At 38.4% G+C, this 22,202-nt stretch overlaps 1 protein-coding gene across 4 annotated transcripts in view; it reads left to right on the top strand.

Moving 5' to 3' along the window:
* GABBR2 (gamma-aminobutyric acid type B receptor subunit 2) overlaps nucleotides 1-22,202 on the top strand; it is a 483,193-nt gene that overhangs the window by 2,720 nt on the left and 458,271 nt on the right. Inside the window, exon 1 of one of the 4 annotated variants that reach the window (XM_074899379.1) lies at nucleotides 11,755-12,102. The exons of 2 other annotated variants lie outside the window; for them this stretch is intronic. In XM_074899379.1, the coding sequence (XP_074755480.1) occupies nucleotides 11,857-12,102 (246 nt within the window). In that variant the 5' untranslated portion in view covers nucleotides 11,755-11,856. Of the gene's footprint in view, nucleotides 1-11,754; nucleotides 12,103-22,202 lie in introns of those variants that run through there. One more of the 4 variants, XM_074899380.1, reaches the window with a different exon arrangement.

Genomic DNA, 22,202 nt, shown 5'->3' with positions numbered 1-22,202 from the left:
TAGTATATTTATAATGCTTAGGAAATGTATGGCAGTGATTCAGAAACTTGTATGTTCTCCCTCGTGTCTTTCCAAAATCTCCCATTGTTGCAATCTGATGTTTGTATTGCAATTTTGCATAATGCTTTAACAAAAAGCTCCTGAAAAACAATAATGAAAAAAAACAAATTGGATTTTTTTTATTATGCATTCAGGTAGTTTTCTGTCAGGATTGAACTGAATATTTTGTTTGCTTGATATTTCTGCTTTGTACAGCAAAGTGTTATAATGCCTTTACTTTCTGACCAACCATCTGAAGAACTGCAGTGTGCCTTCTAAGTTCAACTGTTGTTTGTCAGCACTTGAACTCACTAACCTTTGAGCACATGAACAGCAGCCCGGATGTTTTTCAAGGCATTTAAACTGAATTAGGCACTTAGGTACAATTCTTAGTCTATGTCTCAACCAGTGGTGATCATGTGAATTACGTCTTGGTTACAAAATATGACCACAGGTTACAGCAAGTATATAAAAATGGAGAGGCTTCTGTCTTTACTTTTGATCGTTAAATGTATTTGGAGTGCGATCCTGATCCACTTCAGTGAACTCTGTCTTGCTACCCCATGGCCATGTCTTTATCTGTTTGGGCATTCCTGTGGAGGCTCAGTTAATAAAACAAAGCTCAGGTGTAGGCATTTGCAGAACTCTGATCTAAGTTAGTGACTTTAATTTGTGCTGTTCATTTCAATGAGAGCGGGAGCAAACTCTAGATGAGACTCTTAGGCAAAATTTCGTAATTACGTTATTTTAGAAATGAGAGAATTTATAAAGTGATCATCTGTAAAGAGTCTCATCCAAAACCCATTGAAATTAATGGCAGTAATTCACTGATTCCAACAGCCCTTGGACCAGGTCCTAGAAGTTAAGGGTGCTTGATAGTTTATGGCTTTGGATCAATAACTGTGATATAATATTTCTCCTTTTTCCCATCCCTGTGATTGTGCTTTAGTTGGTCAAAAATGCAAATAAATGTTTTGCAAAATAATGAAATAAAAAACTCTACGTACACTAGAAGTAGTTCACAACTTCATGTAAATCAGGAAAGATGATTTCTGCTCAAGCACCCTGACACACATCTGTTACAGGAAAAGAAAGCAGAATAACCCTAAAATAAATGAATTAAACATTCTAGTAGACAATATTATCAGTTTCAATAGTGTTTAATTTGTATCAGGCAAAAACTGACCAGAAGAAGATAGAGGAAGAGGCATAGTGGAAGAAGACAAGGACTTTAATGGAAGCTGGATATCTGCCCTTCTGCATCTGGACATCTTTCCTCCAATATGGAATATATTTTGTGATTTCTTGTTGGAGTAGTGCTGCAAGTGGTGCACAGAAAGGCTGAATTTATTCTGAATCTAAACACATATAGTCAAGAGGACTGTGTATGCAAGTTAGAATTCTGTCACTTGTTTCTGAAGATCAAAGTGAATCTTGGCAAGCTGAGAAAATATCTTCCAGATGTAAGTGAGGTATATTATCACAAAGAGGGAAGAATATTCATACTGTAGGGATGAGATTATTTCATTTTCTCTAACTACTACAAATAATTTGTAGTAATCCTGATATAATCTCATCTTTGTGTAATAATACGCTCTAATACCTTTAAATAACAGGTTGGCATAGAAGGATGAGCTCTGGAAAATGCACAGGGTTCCACCAACTCTGAAGGAAAATGTGAACTTACTGACATTTAATACATATTTGACTTCTATTCTGTAATTAAGTGGAAAGTGCCTTGCCTAATTTATCTGACAAGAAGTTATGGTCTATAACTATAAGTATATATAGTCTATATACTATAAGTAGATCTTCTCTTTATTTTCTTCTTTTACTAAAAAATTATCTGTACTTTCAGTAAAACCCTCCTCCCTCGAAGTTTAAGAAAGCTGTACAGGTCATGCACCAGTCTGGGCCGTTACTACCAGCTATTCTAACTTTAAAAAGACCCTTAGCCTCCAAATAAAGATGCCTTTTCCGTAAAGTCCAGTCATGAATACTGCCAACAAAGTTGACTCATATCTTGTTCCTGCAAGTGGGAGTGAAGAGTCATATTTTACTAAGGATGGGGAACATATTCTGGAAACAGGAGAGCAGGTTTGTGTCAGTGGTGCAAAGTAAGGTGTCTGTCGAGGAGTGTAGAGCTCAGTGTTCAATAGCACCTGATGGTCCTTAGAGAGGGACAAACAGCTACCAGTTTCCACCTGACAAACTCTGCCCTAACAGAATTGAGCAAGGGCACCCCTCCAGAAGAAAGTGCACACGATGTATTGGTTAGGCCCTTTGCCTTAGGAGGCATAGATTCAAGTCACTCGGACAGTAGCTGGATTTGTGTGGAGAAGTATGGTGTACCAAAGCCAAGTCGGGACTCTGGGGGTGAGCCCTGAAGTGCCTGTGAATCCTCTGAGTATTAATTACATTGTCAGCAGCCTTTTTTTCATTTTTAAAGTAGTGCTTAAAATGGGACAGCTAAGGTGGTGTCATGGTCATCTGAGAGTAGCAGTCAGCTGAATACACAGGAGGTGTCAGGGTCTAAAAGAGGGTCCAGTTTACAACAGACTGAACCGTCAGACATTTGGTCTTGTATCGTCAGATGAACTTGTGTCTGGCATACGGTGAAGTATTTGAGTAATTTCTTACCTTTAAATATTACCAAGTACTTGTGCTGTCTGATATATGCAAAGAGTGTAGCATTAAAATGCAGTATGCTGCGTGTGTGCGTGACGATCACTGTCTACTCTGCTGGTGACGTTCTGCTTGGAAGGGACATATTTCTTTAAATAGTCGGTGTCCCCTTTGACTTTCGCGTAATATGGCTCCATTTTGCGACATAACCTCTTTTTGCTTTAGAGTTTTGTAAACTTGGAGGGAATAATCTTAAAGTTAAGTGTTTATGTTAATTCTATGCTGGCTTCTCCACTGATGCTAAGATGTGGGTGGGGAGAGGAGAGAAATCATGTATTCATGGCACCCACTCCTCTGGGTGCGGATCCCAGACCTGCAGAAAGTATATCCTCTAAATATCTCTGAAAAGAGATTAAAGCCAATGTATCATTTTCTGGCATATGTCTTGCAATTTCATGTATAACTTATCCTATGCATACTGCAAAACACACTGTTATGGAATCTTTGGATTCAAATGCCAAACACGCTCTGTCAGCAAGGATAAATTATTTTTTGAATAAATCCAGGAAGGAGTTTCCATTTACATTAGAAGAAAGAGGGGGAAGGCCCTATCTTCTGATATTGTTATCAACCAGAGTGAATTACTCAAGTTTGTGGAAAAGATGGGGTGTAATATCCTGGTGATAACTATGAAGAAAATGTGATAGGAGAAGGGAGAGGAAGGAGCTAGAAGAGAGAGATTTAATAATGGCATTCACACAAAAAGTTGTCAGTGTAATATTTATATTGTTTTAATTAAATGCAGATAACTATTTGGAGTGACAACATAAATAGCATTGCATGTCAAGGCTACAAAACACCATCTGACACTAGTGATCTGAGCATGATGATGCATGTGTGTCTCAAGCTTTGTTCTCTGCTTTCAATTTCACTGCTTTATGGATATTTTCATGCCATATGGTGGAAGAACAATGCATTTGAGCAAACTGCAGAAGCTGTGAACCAAACAGCTCTTTCATGAAACTCAAGTGGAGGCAGCCATTGCTATTGCAGGAAAGGAGATGCTTTTCTGTAGGAAGGGCTGAACCGTTGCATACGGAGATCTGGCTCAGGGAATCAAGTGGTGGAAGTTAACGGAGGAAAACCTTTTGTGATCCATTTTAGCTCAAATAATTTCTGGAGCAGATGGGACTAGCAGAGAGGCCAGTCAGCATGGGTGTGACTCAGTCCTGTGGAGATGTGTGTTGATACGCAGCAGCCCCATATATCCCAGGATCTCTGTTTCAGACTGTGGGATTCCAGACTGAGAGGGTACAGTGCACATACATCACATTTTTTTAAATTTATTTTTGCACTAGGAATCCTGGAACTATATCAGTGACAGAGCCTGAAGCTTTTCAGGAGCCAGATGCTCTGTTCTCTGATTTGTGGGTCCAGCTGAGCTAGAAATGAGATTTGCAGTACTTTCGTGGTCCCCAGGCTCCAGCATTAGTGGACCAGTACCCTGACTCCTGAAGCAAACTGGTTTAGACACAGCATTGCTATGACTTAAAGAAGGTAGTGCCCCCAAGAATAGCTGGAATATATTTTCCGTCATGCTGTGTCTTCCCTCGCTATGCTACTGATATTTGTGGGATGTCTTCTTTGCTAGACAGGGGTTCCTCTATTTGCAGAGGATTTTGCTGTGGGTAAGATCTGCTGGATATGGGGGCCGCTTGATACTGCCTGCTGAGTAGAAATGGGACATACTGACTGGGAAACACTTTTATCTTTTTAGGTTTTTTTCATTGTGATAGCATAACCATGTAATCTCATTGCCAAGTCAGTGATTGATGTCCAATTTCTGTGCCATTAGCTTTTCATTATCATCGGCCTTTAGTTCTGACAATTTTGTCCATAGTATTTTCCAAATAAGTATTCTCAAATGTGAAAATGAAAGCTAGAAAATTAAAGGCAAATATCCACCTTCTCTGAAAACAATAGTCACAAAGAACAAAGAATATAAGGGCTAATTCAGCAGGGCTGTCCAAATTGTTACTGAGGCTTCTGAGAGATGAAGGCCCAGATAATGGACTAATTGCTTTAAAGTGAACATCACAAGTATGAGGGATAGGACTTAGATTTCCTACTGTGGCCATGGCACTTCTCTTAAATAATTAACAAGTTCTAAGATCAGAGGACCATCAGGATTATCCAGCTCTTACAGCATAGGATATATTTCACTGGGGGATTTCTGCCTGCTCCACTGTGAACTAGAATATGTACTTTAGAAAGATCCCTCCAATCTTGTCTTCAGGATCCCCTCAAATCCTTCTCCCTGGAAAACTTTTCTCTCTGATTTTCCTGAAATCCCTTTAAAAGTCCATTGCTATTTTCAGCTTAAACTCTGCTGACCCAGTAACTTCTGATGCCACTCTCCCTGCAATCCCTTCCTGGCTACAGAGCTGGGCGATCACTGTCAAGGCGGGCTGTGCAGTGTAACCACGGCTTTCTGACTTTTTTACAGCTATCCAGGGGATCCAGCCTTGTATGAAGAGCTCTGACACATTAGATCCCGCTGGAGTCGGAAGTCTTCTTCCTTTCTGTTTGTGACAGACCATACGTGAAAACTTTGTTAGCTGGTTTCTTGGCAAGCTGGGTATGTCGGATTCGTGTGCTCCTTCACTGAGTAGCTGGTTCTGCAGAACATTTTTTGAATTCTTGGCTGAACCTCATTTTCCTCTCTACATCCAACTTTTTTGTAAGACCATTTTGCCACAATCCCCGTTAGAGGATTGCACCCTGTCTGCCTGATTATTTCCAGAATCTCAGGGGTTTTTATTAAAGAATCACTACTATATATCTTTAAAAGAATTTATTTGTTCAATCTTTTGTTTCCTTAGAGTAGTTATGTATATTAATTTACCATTTACCTATGGCAGACCTCAGCTTCTGCTGCAGCTTCACTAAACTACAGAATTATGTAAAGATTCATACACACAATAGGTGTCTCAGTAACCATTTTATGTCTAAAATGTCCAGGGAGAAGTAGTAAGAGGCCCCTTTTTGGATGTTAATTAACTTCCTTTCCACTGTTTACTACTCCTGCTTTCACAGGGAATTTAATGTTTTTCTAGCAAAGAATACATGTCTTTCTTTACAATTTTTGCTCTATATGAAGTGACAGTTTTTGACAGATTAACACTTTGTGTGGTACAAAATACAACACGTAACGTTTTTCAAGCATTTTGATTATCAGACATGCACTCTTGAGTATCTTAACAGCATCATATATAGATATTTTAGTATACACATATAGTATAAAAATATTAAACTCTGCGTTTCTGTGGAGTCTTTCATATAAAGTTCTGTAAAAGCATCTTGAATTTTGCTTTCCTCTCTCCCCTGTGAATTTGGAGAGCTCTAAGTATTAATAATTTACAGGAGGTTGACTGAGATGGAGAGCAAACTTTCTCTTTTTTTCCCTTCAACTTTCTCCCTTTCTAAAAATGGTAAACAGGACTAAATTCCACATTGCTGAGAATCTAATCTGGAGGGATGTGCTAGTGGCAGGAAGACTTTATGCAATGTAGTAAAAGAAATTAAATAGCAGTAGCTACAACTATGTAGAGACAGTGATAGAAAAAATTTTGTATTCCACATCTCCCCTCCACTCCTCATTTCTTGCTGTAAAGAATGCTAATCGTATCAGCTCCAGATTGTGGTGGGTTTTTTTGGTTTTTTTTTAAAAAAAACCAAAGAGTTTCAAGTTAAGCCCCTGAACAGAAGATTTACTTTCCAAAAGCACCAAGTGATTTGTATTTTCTGTCAACATCAGTGGGAATTGCTGGATGCCCAGCAGTTTAGAAAGCCAGCCCACCTATGAAAATGCAACGTGCTTCTGTGAGGAGACCTAGAATTGCCACTTTTAATTAAGAACAAAGGCATTCATAGTTACTTGCTTTAAAGTTTCAAATTGCCTGGTGGAATAAAATGCTGATTTTGTTCAACCTTTGGGATACAGTTCCTTTCAGGATTGGTGTCAGTATTATCAGCATTAAATATCCTTTAGAATTACATTATTGCATTTTAAAGATGTAGTTGACAAATATGCAAGGTACAGGTATTTTAAAAGCCAGTAATTTACAAAGAGTCATTTTTGCGATTAACACATATTTGGAAGCGGTATGTTTGACCTTGGCAAAAATAACAGCTTGTACGATGTAAACAAAAGGAGTGACATGGTGGGAGTACTATGTCCCTAGGGCCTTGTTACTCAAGGCAGGTCTATACTGCTGGCACAGTTATGTCACTGGTGGGTAACAGGAGGTGTTATCTTAGTGTTAACAGAAGCCCTTAGTGCAGTTACAGCAGCAAACAGCTCTTTTTAACTGATCTAATAAAGGTTATTTCATTTAAAGGGAATAGTTTACTGAAGGGTAGAAGGTGTGTTTTCCTTGACCAATGAGTTCAAAAGTTTTGTATTATTAGAAATAATTTTTTCTTCCATTATAGAGCAAATTACAGATTAAGCAGCCTCTGAACAATACACTAGATAGACTGAGGTTCTTCCCCCCACCCCCACCCCCCCAGCTTTTTATGCATTCCTGTGGCTTTCTTCTGAATCTTTTACAGTTTGTCATCTTCACTCTCAAAGTGCTGCCACTAAAATTTGATCTATTACTTCAGGAATAATCTCACTGATGCTGTATATACTAGTAATTTTATCTCTTTTCTCCAAGCCTCCGGTTCAGAACAGAGGAAATTAATTTGATCTTTGTGCTGCAATGCCAGGGAAGAGGGAAAGGAAGCAGAGATGAGATTTTCAGGCTATATATGAGGAGTGAGACACTAGGATTTGTGGCAAAAATAAATTTTCATTTGCCTTCTCTGGGTGCATCTCACTAGCTACAAGCAAATCTGGTCAGTCTTGGTAGGGCAGTTGGAAGTAGATAGCTGTGGGAAGTAAATAATTTTAGCTGAACAGCAGGCTACTTAAAAAGCTGGGACATGTTAAAGCAGTTCATAGTGTCTCAATATTGAAGCTGCTTTTGGCATAGGTAGAGGCTTGGTCTTGATGTAAGAACAGGAGTTGCCATCCAAAATAAATCATAATGGTTTACAATGCATTACCAAGGTTTCTTAGGATGTGTGAGTGCTCTGTACTCCAATTACACTGAGCTATTAAGTAGCAAGAACAGAGACACACGGGAAAAGAATGGTGAATGATAACCTACTTTGAAAAAACTAACATTCGAGGCTGGGATTGGAACATTTTATAAATGTTAATGGGTGTTATTCAAGGGGGAGGGGGTTTTGTGTGGGTGGCGTGAGGTGACACATAGCTTAAATATATAGCCAGCCTATAACACAGTTAATACAGTCTATAGTCAACCTTTTACATGAACTAATAACTCTTTAAGTGATTTATAGTTCAGAAATACTGATCAGGGGATTGAGAACTCAATTTAAAATGCTATAAAGGCAGAGGATAATGTGGTAAGGAGAACAACGCAGGAAAGATTTCTCCTATTGCCTTTGAGAAGTATTTGCTATAGGCAGTAAATTTATGCCAGGTGCTTGGGGTTTTTTCTTTTTTAAGTTCTTAGGGACTGTGCTCCTATGAGGGAGCACAGTTTCCTCCTGCAGTTTCCCTCTCTGAAAATTACTGTGGTCACCATTACTTATCTGGTCACCAGCTCTGTCCTAAGGCTTTCAGCTATCTCTTGCAAAAGCTGTAGTGATCCTTACTTGTGCTAAAGAGCAATTATTTACCTTTGGTAAAGCCTCCCAAAACAGTGGAGAAGGCAGGGTTTAAAATGAAATGGGCTTCATTTTCTGACACTGAAATCAAGTTTCAAAATTAGTACTATTTCAAATAATTGTGGAAATTCAGCTTCACATTTGAGAAATGAATGTAAGTCGAAGTTAGTTGATTTATCATATCAGGATTTTACAGTTGTTTTGTTTTGGTAGTAAATTCTGAGGGTGTTGACTAAAGTCAGTTGAAAGATTCTCTTCACATGTGTGACAGGGGCAGAACAGTGTGCTTTTGTAGGTATTAAGCCTTGGGAGATGTTATTCTAAACCTCAGAATTATACCTGTATGATCAGTCATGTGCATGGCAACCATGTCCAGGTTTTTCATCAAAATGAAAACATATGGGCATGTTTTGACACAAGTATTGCAGGATTAATTACGAATAAAAATACTATGTAACAAACAATTATCTGGTTAGATTAGTTTTTCTGTTGGGAAACAGATTTTAAGGAAGCCAGTAACATGAGGCTGCACTACTACATGACTTTGTTGGTTCTTTTGTCAGACTTGGGTTGCATGCAGCAATGCCGAGGAGACCTAAAAGTAGCACAAGGAGAAAAAAAGACTGGTCTAGGTTGAAGCCAGTCATGTATCTATAGAATGAAGTGATGCTCCCTAAAATGTCCACTCTTAAAATGTATGTCCATCCATATGGTGCTGAAAATTGTTTCATAGCCTCTGATACACCTTTGGTCTCTCATGAATTTAAAGCCATTGGCTGGGCAATGGGGGTTGAATGAGGTGTGATGGCATATTTGTTTTCTGAACGCAGGATACTGGATATTTGAACCACATTCTTTTGTTACCTAAATATGAGCCAAAGCTATGACTCATGGAGCTCCATGTTCCCACTTAGTTGGTGAAGAGATTTAGGTATAGGAAGAAGAGCAGTTCAGAGCACTGTAGCTGCTGAGGTTTGGCAGCATGAACACCTCCCACTTCCTCCCCTCTTCTCCCTTGGTGTAGTCAGTGCTGGAATAAAGCTGATAAAGAAGGCTGGTTCAAGGACTATTCACCAACAAAATCCTGTTTAAGCCTCTAAGAAAGGTATTAAATGGGATTTCAGTGACATCTTGGCCTATACTGGCCCTCTACTCCGAGAATAATTTTATTCTGAGTTTAAAAAATGTTTAAAAAATATGTTTTCAGTAATCACATTATAGAGTCGTAAGACTAAGCAGCAGAAAGTACCTATTAAGACATTGTGTTAAACTGTTGCTGTGCTGGACTCTGCTACCAGAGTGTGCTTCTTACTTAGTGTTGTGCCCAGCTGATGTGCTAAATTTCTCACACTAGGGAAATCCCATAATAAATTGTGACCCTGCTGCCTGTGATTTGGGCATAGCCTTGTACAGCCTTGAACAGGAAGAAAAAACAGTATCTCCTTTCCTACAGAAAGGGCTCTGTACAGCCTTGCTGCTTTCTTACTATAGGCAACGGTGATGAAGAAAAGAAAGAGTTATGCATCAGTTTTTTTATTTCACCTCATGTCTGTGTACAAGAATGCATGGAAAGGAATAATAATTGATTGGGCTCTTTTCTTGTCCACCCAGTTGCACAAGTGAGTTGGCATAAGAGTCACTGTGGACAGTTATTAATAAATTGAGCGTATCTCCTGCTTGGGGCTATTTGCTGGCTCAAGGCAGACAGTTATTGCTCCTTTATTCAATATTATGTTGATCTTTTTACTTTTATTTATCTATTTACTTCCATGCCCTCATGTCATGCAATATATAGTTTGTAATTAGAACGTTTATAATTAGACTTTATTTGGAGATTTTCTGTAGAAGCTTTTTGGCTGCATGTCAGTTTCAGAATAATTTATTGACCTGTAACACTGTGTTTTGAAAATTAAAATTAAAAAACCACCTTTACTTTCTGCAGCAATCTAATACTTTGTTTTGAAATGTCAACTATTCACAAAATAAATTGCCAAGCTCTGAACATATAATTTCAAATTTGATTTATACCAAATTAAACTTCTGCCTATGAGCTCTTCCATTTGTTTTCTTTTTGGATTATTGAGTCATGAAAACCTCTGAGGTTTTGGGTTTCCATCCCAGCTTGGCTCAGGGCATTTCTTTTGAAATCTTGAATTTCCACAAGATGGCAAAACAATTTGCTATTTAGCTGCATGTATAATGACACTGTGCTGAAAATCAGAGCCTTTTTTTTCTTGGACAAACAAGCATTTCCTGGGCCAGATATTCTTCCTCTCCTTGTTTCTGGGCTTAGCTCTTGCATTTCCCTCCTTTGCCTATGACAGCATCCCAGTAGGTGTTGGGGGTTTTCTGTCATGGGGATAGCTGGCTGCTTGAATGAGGGGAAGGGATCACCCAGGTGGCTGTGGGAAAGAAGCAATTTCAATACGCCACAGGTGGTTGCTTACACGAGAGCAGAGTGGCACTGTTGCTGTGAGGGGAGCAGGGAGGATGGTGCTTGCCTGAGGGGTGAGGTTGGCTGGGAAACAGAGGTGTAGGTTCTTCTCTAGTGTGGTGGTCCTGTATATATTCCCTGCTCACCCTGGTGAGTTTTGATTATCCTGCAGTAAAGAAGATTTTCTCCAGTATCACTATTTTCTCTGCATTTCTGCATGCACAGCATTCATTCTGTTCTGTAGCCTGGCATATTACTTGGAAAACTGCAAGTAGTGTGATGAAATTACTTAGCTAGCTACAACTATATGTGAAATGCCTGTCAAAAGCTATGTGACTGTACATGGGAGGAACAGGCCTGAATTCTGTATATGCTTACAGCTAGCATCGATTTTAAGGGAAGCCTGGGGTTTCCGAGAAGAGCAGAATCAGGCAGAGGATATACAGCTGATGCAGCTTTTGCATTGGAAGTATATAAAATATTATCAGTACTCAAGACTGCATATTCCTTGTTTGGTCTGTATGAAGCCAATTGAAATGTGCTATGTGCAAGATAAAACAAACTGAAGCAATCTTCCAACCCAAGGGTCTACAGATTGCTGCAAATACGACTTCAGTATGCAACCACTTCAATCAATCCCTAGAATATCTACTTTCAAAGGAATCATACTAGTTTGTTTATTGATTTGTCACCTATGGATGAATATTTCTGCTACAGAAATATTTAAAATGACACGTTTAAAATTAGACTTGGCAGAGCAATTTGCCTAGAGATTATTCTTGTGAAGTATTGATTCACAGCACTGCTGTGAGCTGGATTACTGTCCAAATTGGAAAAGCCAGTCGTAGAGAGGTCTTTATCCTTTAATAACAATTAGCTCCTTTCTTAGAGGGACACAGCTGACTGAAGCAAAGGAAAGGTGCAAAATGTCGGGCAACCAGGGAATCTAAGGCCTGTTCTTCAGGGATGTGGGCTGCAGGGGAAGGGAAGGAAAAAAGAGAAAAACACCAAGAAAGATGGTTTTCTGGAACTGGAAATTAGACACACTAGTGCTGTTTGTGTTACTAATAATCAGGTGCTCTGAGGAACTGGATCGCACTCGCCTCTCTCTCCTCGGGCTTTCACCTGCCAGCTGCCTGATTGATCAGAGAAACCTAACAGCAGGCGTGTTGCCTGCTGTCCATTTAGCCTTGAAACATTTATACAAGCATTCATGGATGTTGAAGAACTACGAACTCCAGGTATCATTCCACGACACACAGGTAAATGGACGTAGGTGTAGTGTTGTGTAACATTTGAGCCTCCTCTGTGAGCACGCTTTTGAAAGCTTGTGACTGAATCCCTTCCTGGCAAATCATGCTCTGCTGAAAGACATCAAATATGGCTATCTGGAAAAGTTTGGGCTGTTAGGTGGATGCCTTACTGCGATGGGGACCTTGCAGTGCCGGTGCTAGAAGCAGGAACAAAGAGTGTGCAAATTAGGAGGGATTGCAAACACCTGCAGCTTTTTGGGTGTTTCTGAGATACCGAGAAAGCATTTCCCAAATTCATGGCTTGCTGAGCTGCTCTGTTCTTTTGCACTGCCTTATGCATCTTGCTCTTCCTGCTTTCTCCGGTGACAACTCTATAGATTGCCACCTTCCATTTCTGCTTTTGTGTGAGTAGGACAGATGTCTGTGCTGCACCATTAGGGCAGGGTGTTTGCCTGTGTAAAGCCTTGCTTGCTGGTTTTGGGGAAAAAATACGGTCTGATACAAGAGCTGAGGGTTCTGAGGAGCTAGATGTAAAGAGTACTGAGATGAGATCTGTCATCATAATACTTTCAAATTTGATAAAAGCTGTGGGTTTTTTTACTTTTTCTTCTAGGAATGAGATATCTTTTAATCTTCTGTGCAGAAATTAATTCAAGATAATTAATTTCTAAGTGTTGTCTTTAGGCTGGCCAAAACAACTGTGACAAAATTGAGAGTCTCACATACCAGGGTGATCTGGGACTCTAAACCTCTTCTTAAGGGGATTTTCACTGATTTTTTTTTTTTTTTTAAACTTCTGTCTCCTGCATCAGAGGTGTGTTGTGGAGCAGATGTCTTTGGACTCATACACACGTACATGAATGTGTGCGTACAGGCTCCATATACAGCAGTAAACTGCTTAATATTTTGAAGTTGTAAAGTAGTGCACATAAATATATTTGCTTATCTATAAACCTTTAAACATGGACTATACTGTTATGATTAAGTTATTAAAATTTGACATTATTACACCAATAACTGTTGCACTGCATTATATAATGGGAAGAAGGTATTATATGTCTTCTTTTGAAGCTCTAGATAATTATCCAAGGGAGAAATTCTAATGCAATTTTAATTGTGCATTTGGTTCATAAGCACTTATGTGTAATTTTGGAAGAGCTTAACATATAACAAACATGATCCTATATGCTATAAAGTTACTTGAGGATAGCTTCCATGTTTAATAATGTAACAGAAATGTATCAACTGCATATACTCATTAAGAAAATGTCTTGTAAGTTACTTTTAATACAATTAATTGTTTTATTTATTAATTTATAAGCTCCTACTGGAAATGTAATTATAGATATGCAGTCCTGAAAAATGCATTTGTCTTAGTTTCTTATGTAAAAAGATGAAGATATAACAATTCAGCGTAAATAACTGGGAAGTCTACACATGAGTTTAAGTGGGCAGCAATTAAAACCTGCTGGTATTTGCTCAGATTCAGTGCTTTTAATCCTGTTTCATTTGAGCTGGGAGGTGTAGATGGATGTTTATTTGTTATTTGGTTTGCATAATTTCCAGTTCTAGGAGCAACTCGAAAATATTTTTCCCCACCTAAATGTTCAATAGATTCAAATTGCAAAACTTCAGCTCTGTTGCACTGACCTCTACAATTTGAAATTAAATATTCAAGTAATCTATATTTATCTTCTTGAGACATCCCCTGAAAAAAGACTTCTCATGATGACTTGTAAGAGATTAACAAAATGGGGGGCATTAAGATTTCTGATTTTTCTTCTTGGTTCTGAAAGTAGATCGCAGTCTCAAATTTTAAGTACTGATTACAGACAAGCTACAGAGGTCCTTGGATTTAATCGTTTCTCAGGGACACTACAGATGCGAGAGAGCTGATTCTGTTTATTAATGTTGTGAGCTCAGATCTGCCATATGTGACCTTATACAACCTTTCAATTAACTTTCTTTTAAGTAGAAAATACAGAAGCTTGGCTCCTTGGATGTGAGATCTTTCAGGACTGGGACAGATAATTCACTTTTTGGCATAGTTAACTAGGAAGAGAAAAAAGTTACATCCAAAAATATTTGTGTTGCATTTGCTGAAATAAGATATTGAAAGAACTCACATCACCCAATATATGATGTTGCACAGGACTTGAACAGCATCACAGCTTCATTCCTGAGCACAGGGGATCAGGGTCGCTCTTTATTCTGTGCCCTTGGGGTTCTGAATCCACATCCTCTGCCTCCCATGACAGAGCACTGCCCTAGTGTTTTGGGAAGCATTCTCAGTCTTTCTTTACTACTGTTTTATTTCATGTAATTAAGCTGTCACTACTCCAGAATGTGCATGGTAACTATGAGGCAAAGGGAGCACTCTTGCAAGAACTGCCTGAATTCTTTGTATTAAATGAGGCTGTTTCAGTGGGAGCTTTTGGGAAAACTTTCTTCGTCAGAGTACTCTATAACCTGGTGGCTTTGGCACTGAGATGAGAACTGAATGCTCTCTTTGACTGAATTTTTTCAGGTCTCCTATGATTTAACATGCATTTCCTAATTACTGTGTTTTCAATTCCTTGGAAGTTGGAATCCCTTGAATACTCATGATGTAGCACCTCCACATAAAAAAATGCTTAAATATTCACTGAGAATGAAGAGCAAGCAAGTGAAAATGATCTAGTTTGGTAGATGGCTGGTTATCCCTCAAATGGTACATTGATGTCTGCAATGTTTATTTATTTTATACCAGGACAGTGTTAACCAGGACTGATATGTCCCTCTTTTCCAGCCACCCCAAGAAGGGGCGTTTTGGAGAGGGAAGTGATGTGTTTTCCCGTTCTAACTGAAGTAGGGCTGAACTTAAGTTGTGTGGAGAGCCCTAATCCTTGAAGTGTTGGACAAAGGGTGTGGGAAGGCAGAAAAACTGCTTCTACAGATTTGTGAATCCAACCATAGAGCAGCTTTTTAGTGTAGTAGGGGAAATTATGCTCTTGAGATTTTTACCCATGGGGGTGAGCAGTCAGGTATAATTGAGCTGTCTGCATATCACTTTATTTCTGTCTTTCACCGTATGGCTGACATCTGGAGGCTTGCCTTCCACGCCATCCTCAGGGTGACCAGGCTGGTGGATTCTTACAGGCTTAGGCAAACCTAAAAATAGTCTGACTGGTGGATAAAGAACAGTATTTTGGTCCTTCAAATTTATTCTTCTGTTCTTACCTATTTTTCTCTGAGTTAGCCAATACAAGGACTGTGAAGCCAGTGCTGCGACTAGCGATGATGTTAACTGGAACATTCACGTGCTGTAACTGGGACATGGCTTGAGCATACAAATAGACTTAACTCTACCACTGGGATTTTCTGAGTAGTGCTGATTTGCACTCAGGTTGCTTGTTGACACTTGGCTGAGTCTATCCTAATGTGTATCATCTCTGACAGGGATGATACAACATGTCCCAGTCTGACTTAAAGGCTGGTTGTCTTTTCTTTGATAATAAACTGGTTCCTTTCTAATGGAATGACACAATAACATGATAGCTGTGTGTCACCTTACTTAAGGCATACCTTTATGTGCTTATTAAAAAAAAAAACAAAAACCAACCAAAAACCAACAGCAATGGAACAGTCACTGAAAGTGACATTGATAAGCAAATTATTTCTACAGTGAAAATTTCACGGCATGTCTTTCATGTTGTACCTAAATAAGAAAAGAATTTCTACTTCATGCTCATGATGCAGTAAACCGAAGCATTGCACTAAGTTTTTTGGATTGTATGTGTACAGGAATTTCTGCTTAAAATCAAGTAGAAAAACAGACATTTTACAATGGCATTAACATGCACAACATTATTATTATTATTGTTGTTATTATTATTATTATTTACTAAACATTAAAAATAGCTACTGCTTTTCATGTGTGCAACTCATTGCCTATGATCTGTAACTTAATCTTGTATGTTCATGTCTTCTAAGATGCTCTATGAAACCATCTGCCAGGACAGGCATAGGAAACAAAAACATCAGATCATTCATGTTTGGTAAAGAGTTGACATTTTGTAAACTTCTGTAAATTGGTGTTCTGGGAAGTTGTTAGAAGACCACATGTTTGGTAAGGTTATTCTTGACATCTAATATTCACATGAGCAAGGTATTGTATTTTGCCTCTTAGAGAATACTGTTTCTCAATACAGTATTGTAGGCATGAAAATTGTGAACCATAAAATACTTGTCAAAGCTAATTTTAGCTTTCTTAAACTGCCGTATCACTATCCCTATTATTAGAACTGTCTAACTGAAAACAAGAAGAAAAGGTGTTCTGTTATCTATACTTCTTTCCCCCCAAAAAATCTTTATTATGATTCCTGGCAACAGCTCTTTGTTTTCTAAATCATATATTTAAGAAAAAGAGTAAGTAGATGAGCCTGGCTGAATTCCTTATAAGCTATTCTTGTGAACTGCCATGAAAGGTATCCAGTTTAAGATTTATTCTAATGTTTCTCTGTTCAGTGTGGCAGAGGTTCAGAGATGTACAAAGGGTACAAAAAGTTGCCTCATGTTAACCTCATGTTGCCTCATGTTTCTAAATGTTATGTGGGCTAAGTCTCATATAGCAAAAAGAAGTGTAGTCTTTCTTATCTTTTGGCCCCAAAGGACTCAGTCTTTGTTCATTGATATAATTCTGTCTTTTTACTGTATGTTCTTAGTGTCACCATTTATTTCAGGCCTTTGAAGTTGGAATGCAGTGGAATGCACCTTATATATATGGATGATGTATATGCAGACATCTGATGTGAGAAAAATGATTTGGGCTTGGCATTTTTTGTTTTCATGTTACTGCTTCTGAGCCATAAGGATTTTGAGCAGAGGAGTTGGTTGGTGGATCCAGTGAGGGCTGACAACCCAGGAGAGGGATTTGGCACTGTGAAGATGGGGGTGTTTCCAGGTATGTCCAGGGCAGAAGGGCTCTCCTAGGACTGAGTTTCACCTGACCTGTCTTTGGAGGTCTGGGGTGGAGATACCTCCCTTCAGCTAGTGTGGCGGGTTTATTCTACTGGCAAGGAGTAGACACTTCTGTGTGGAAAAATTGATCTGACCTATTTTAGGTGACTATTTTAAGATAAAAAGAATTGTATCCTAGAGAAAGCTTATTTCTCTCCGTGAAGTATAAAGGGAGCCTCAGCTGGCTAGTATAGATGTAGATGTCTCCTATGTGGAGATCTGTATTGCGTCAGCTAGAGCCTACCCTAGATAGTCTGTGGGAATTTTAATGTAAAAAGCTGTAGTAACAATGTGTTTCCATCACCTCCGGCTTTCAGTGGGATTCAGCAGACGGCCCAGAGAACTCACTTCCCACCACCCCCAGTTCATCTTTACCGGTTACAAAATATCCTTCTTTGGTCTCTCATGTCTAGCCAGAAAACCTGGAAACCAGGTCAGCAAAGCCATAACGCATGCTGGGAACTGGGGTGGTGGCAGCGCTGTGGCCAGGAGTGAAGACTGGGAAGTTTCTCCCTGCCACCGCCATGGGCACCCAGGCCACCCCTCACCTGAGCTGATGAAGGGCTTATTGCTGCCACATGGCACATGGCTGTGGGATGGGTATGCCACCACATTTATAGCTTTTTCATAGATGAGATTTTGTGACTCTGGGGAAACATCCAGCTCTCTGGTTTTGCTTTTAGTTCTTGTATCAAGAGAAAATCGTGAGGAGAACTATTCATGCAGAGATCAATTTCTTTCAAAATCACAAGGACTGTGAAATCACATTAGTGTCACCAAGCCTTAATTTCAAAAGCCCAAGGAGGGATAATTTAGGTAGTCTTGATGTAATTTTTGAAATTACATGCACTTACGGTTTCCTTTCAAAATTAAGATGGTAGACAGTTTCAAACTATATTGCACATTAAAATTCAAAATATAAAAAAGTCAACATTTAATTTACTGTTTTTTGAAGATTCAACATGGCAGTCAACATAAAATGGATTATTTCCAGAATTCTCTTTCATTGAGAAATTAAGTGTTTGGGATTTTCTGTTCCTAATAACATGAAAACCCTTTGAAAAATTATTCAAAAAATCACTTGCTCCTGTTCTACACCTCCCCACTTATGTCTCCTTATGAATGTTTTGCTTGTGTGAACTTCTACACAGACATACATATTTTGTAATGTTTATTGTAAAAGTTTCATAAAATGCCTCTTTTCAGATTCTAAAATGAGATCCCTCAGAATAATCAGATTCTGGAAAAAATAGTGCATTTTATTAGTACACTTTGTTTAGAGCAACTTCAGTGCAAGTTTTTATGCTGTTGTGTTGTGTCTGAATGAATCCAAGTATCTGGTAAATACTGTTGCTCTTGGAGCAATTTATGTGATTTGGTTCATGGTTTGTGCAGTCAGCCTCTAAAGAAATGCCACCATTCTGCTGTTACTCTCAGACACATCTTGCAATTTTCCTAGATTTCAGAGTAAAGCAATGATAAAACAATGCAGGGACCTGTTTTGCTTCTGAAAGGAAGGAATAAAAAAAAATAAATTGCTAAGTTCTGGATCATTTGTGTCTAGGCTAAAGTGTGTCAACCTCACAAACTACTCCAGGAATGGTGTACTGCTGGGCAGCTAATACAGTGTCAGGAGAAGCAAACCAGGGTTTCTTTCAAAGTAAGAGATATCAGATCACTTGACTGAATTGAGTAATTCCACGGCAAGATTAAACATTTTGGTTTTGCATCACAATTAAAGTTGCTGGTGGTTTTTTTGTTGTTGTTTGGGGTTTTTTTGGGTTTTTTTTGGTTGTTTTTTTTTTTTTTTTGCATAGGTAATAATTTGAAATAAAAATGTCTTCCACTTTCAGGTACCATCTGTCCATTTCAGATACCAACTGATACCATATCATTAGAAGCATTTCCTTGTTTGACACAGAGGTACAGTAAATATTTTAAAAATACAGAAGAAATCTGGAATAAAAAAAAAGAATGAAGCACTGTTCTCTGAGTCTGTTCATACCCAGTTCTTCTGGTTATTCTCCAAATCTTCTATGTCTAAGTCAAAGTACTCAGTCCTGCTGTCCATTTCTTCTGTCTGTGTCTCTTATCCTTGTTTCTTGCTGCAGGGGTCTTCTTGCTCGCAGTTAGCACAAGCATTATCTGGGATCACATCATTACTGCTCCAGAGCTCCTTTCTCCTGCCCGTGACCACTGACTTGAGTGCTCTGTGATTTCTCATCTGCCCACAGCAAGCAGGAGAGGCAGGGATCCAAGACAGGAGTCATCAACAGGAGGCTGATGAAATGTGAAGAGGAAGTAGGCGTTTCACAGGGTTTTAAAAAGAGAAGGAACAGGAAAAAGTGTTGCCCCAATATCTTATGAGCAGTTTCCAAGCACAGGAATCCTTTCAGAGTACATGGCTTGGTACCATCTAAACCACAAGAAATTCATAAAACCAAGTGTTATGAACAGAATGCTATATTTGAAGAAGTGGGGTTTGAAGCTGTAGTGAGGAATGTGAACTCCAGAGGTATTTAGCAACAGGAGGAAGAGAGAAATGCATTTTTATTCACATTTTTATCTGGAATTGGCTTCTTGTTGCTGAGTGGATCCAGCATTGCTACTGTACTTTATTTACCAAGTATATTTCATAGATTGCAGGCTGGAATAGAAGGTTTTCTGAAAATGATGTTAAATACATCATTTAACGGAAAACATGAGGGTTTTTTTATTTTTCTCAGTTTTGTGATTAAATGGTGTCCAATTAAATATTTGTTCATTTTTACTATGAAGGCAGGGATGCTGAATTGCATTGATCATTTTGCTCCAACAATGTTCCGATTCCAAACCAACACTAATAGAAATAAGAATTCCTCAATATGTAAGAAAACTCACATGAAGATCTGACAGGTAGCTGGAATTGGTTTATAATATTTATATGATACCTATTAAATTATTAATTACTGATTATATAATCAAATACTGATACAAGCAATCATGTAGGTACTTGGATTACAATGGGAAAAATACTCCTAATTCAATTCTCATTAACACAAAGGACTGTTCTACTGAATCCTGACAAGGTAAAGGTGCTTTAAAAAGTTTTGATCTTTACATAGACAGAAACCACAGCCAGAGGAAGGAAATTCAGTGTAAACTTCCCTCCACAAAACTTGAAAAACAGTGTTAATAAAGACATTTAACCTGTGGAATAGGTAGAAATGCAATGATAAGATTAAAAAGGTCAGAGGGTTGTTTGTCTTCTTTGGTGTGCTGGTAGCTGCAATGTGGTGCTGTAATGCAGGCATGCTTTTAAGCCAAGTGAAGTGGCAAGCGTTTATGCTTGGGACTAAGATCTATTTATTAAGAGGTCATAACGGAGAGCTTTCTATATGGGAAAACATGGGGGGAATGGCAGGAGTATCGGAAAGCCTCTCCTTTGTAACATAACCTACATACCAAACAGCAGAGAAAACCAGATGACTGAAAAGCAAAACAAAACATTTAGGCCTTGAAAGGGATACTTGCATGTAGACAATGGTATGTCAGTTATTTTGATACAATAATCTTGGCAATGATAGGCATGGTGATAGAAGTGTTAGTAGTCTGAGTGTGGTGTGCTTGTAACAAGAACTGAGGGTTGTTGGTTTCTAATTTTTGTTGTTACTGCTGTTTTGACCCTAACTTGGTCAAAACCTAACAGTGGATTAATTTGTGAAATATTATAATTTTTACTTCATTAGCCTGAACTTCTATGGACCACTTACTCTATCTATCCACCAGATGACTCTTACATCAAGTTCACCAGTCTCCCTCAGAACTGTAATTTATCTTTTTGAAAGATGTGCAATTTTTATTCAGAATCTTCCAAGGGTGAAGAATTCACTGCATCTTCTGCAAAGTTGTACCAATAGGCAATTTCACATGTTATTTCTGGTAAAACTTTGCTGATTTCACATTTCAGTTGTAATGTATAATGCTGTCTCTGTTAGATTTAAGATCATACTGTCATCTCTGTAAACTGATTGTGGATCATGTTCATTTCACCACTTTCTACTGGCCATGATAAAGAGATGAAGTGCTTATATTTTCTTGCTGCAAGGCAGAATTTCCAGGATTTATATCATTCACTGAATTAGCTTTCTGGAGAGAGAACAGAAGAGTATCACCATTCTCTGTTCCCCTACTTGACTCCTACTTCATCCTCACACTGTATAGAAGCATGGTTCCCATAGCAATTGGCTCTGCTGTTCCTACTGACGTACTGAGGTCCAAAGAACAATATCTGATATAGAAAAAGAGCCCTATTTATTTTAAAATTCTACATGAAAGTCAAAGTGTCTCTAGAAACTTTGACATGTCCTTGAGTTGTCAGCACATAGAGAGCACTTACTCTCCCTTCTTGGAGCAATGATAAGATACAAGCTGTCTTCATAAAATATAAGGAGTTTAAACTATGATTGTTTAAGTGTGAATTTTCTTGAGAGGCAGAACCACAGTATGACTTTTTCTGCTTGAGAGCAATTTGAAACCCATCTCCCTGATGACAAAAAAACCTCATTAGCATGAGAAACTGAGGATATTTTAAAATTTTAGTGTTTCACATATCAGTAAAATATTGTTAATCTATATTTACAGAACATTGTACATAACAACATGCAGTTCTCTGAGTAGAAATGACACTCCAGACATACCACATACTTTGACTTTAAGTTTACCGAAAAAGCCTGTATGTGTAAATATGTGTACCTATGTAGTACCTTCAGAAAAGGTGTGGGATTGTGGCTAATTCTAAGTAAAAAATCCAAATGACTGTTTTCTTGCTTCAGGTTTCATTTCTCCAGTATGAGAGCTTTTATGCTTTATAGACGTTTCTTTAAACCTCTGGAAGAGAACTACTAATAAAATTAGATAATTTGAAATGATGGTGTTTCTAAAGTTCCCATTACTTTTTATTTAAACAACTACTTTCTAATACACTTAACGTGTGGGGCTTTCTGCCTTGATTGTTATGAAGATACTTTCATCCTTACTTTCATCTAAGTACTGATAGTTTAGTCTTATAAAGTTCCTAAATATTTCCTCTCCCTTCTTAAGACCTGATCTGTAAGCAGGTTCCATATGTA

Source organism: Athene noctua, chromosome 2 (assembly GCF_965140245.1).
Source record: "Athene noctua chromosome 2, bAthNoc1.hap1.1, whole genome shotgun sequence".
Taxonomy (NCBI): Eukaryota; Metazoa; Chordata; class Aves; order Strigiformes; family Strigidae; genus Athene; species Athene noctua.
This window is presented reverse-complemented; position numbering and strand designations above follow the sequence as displayed.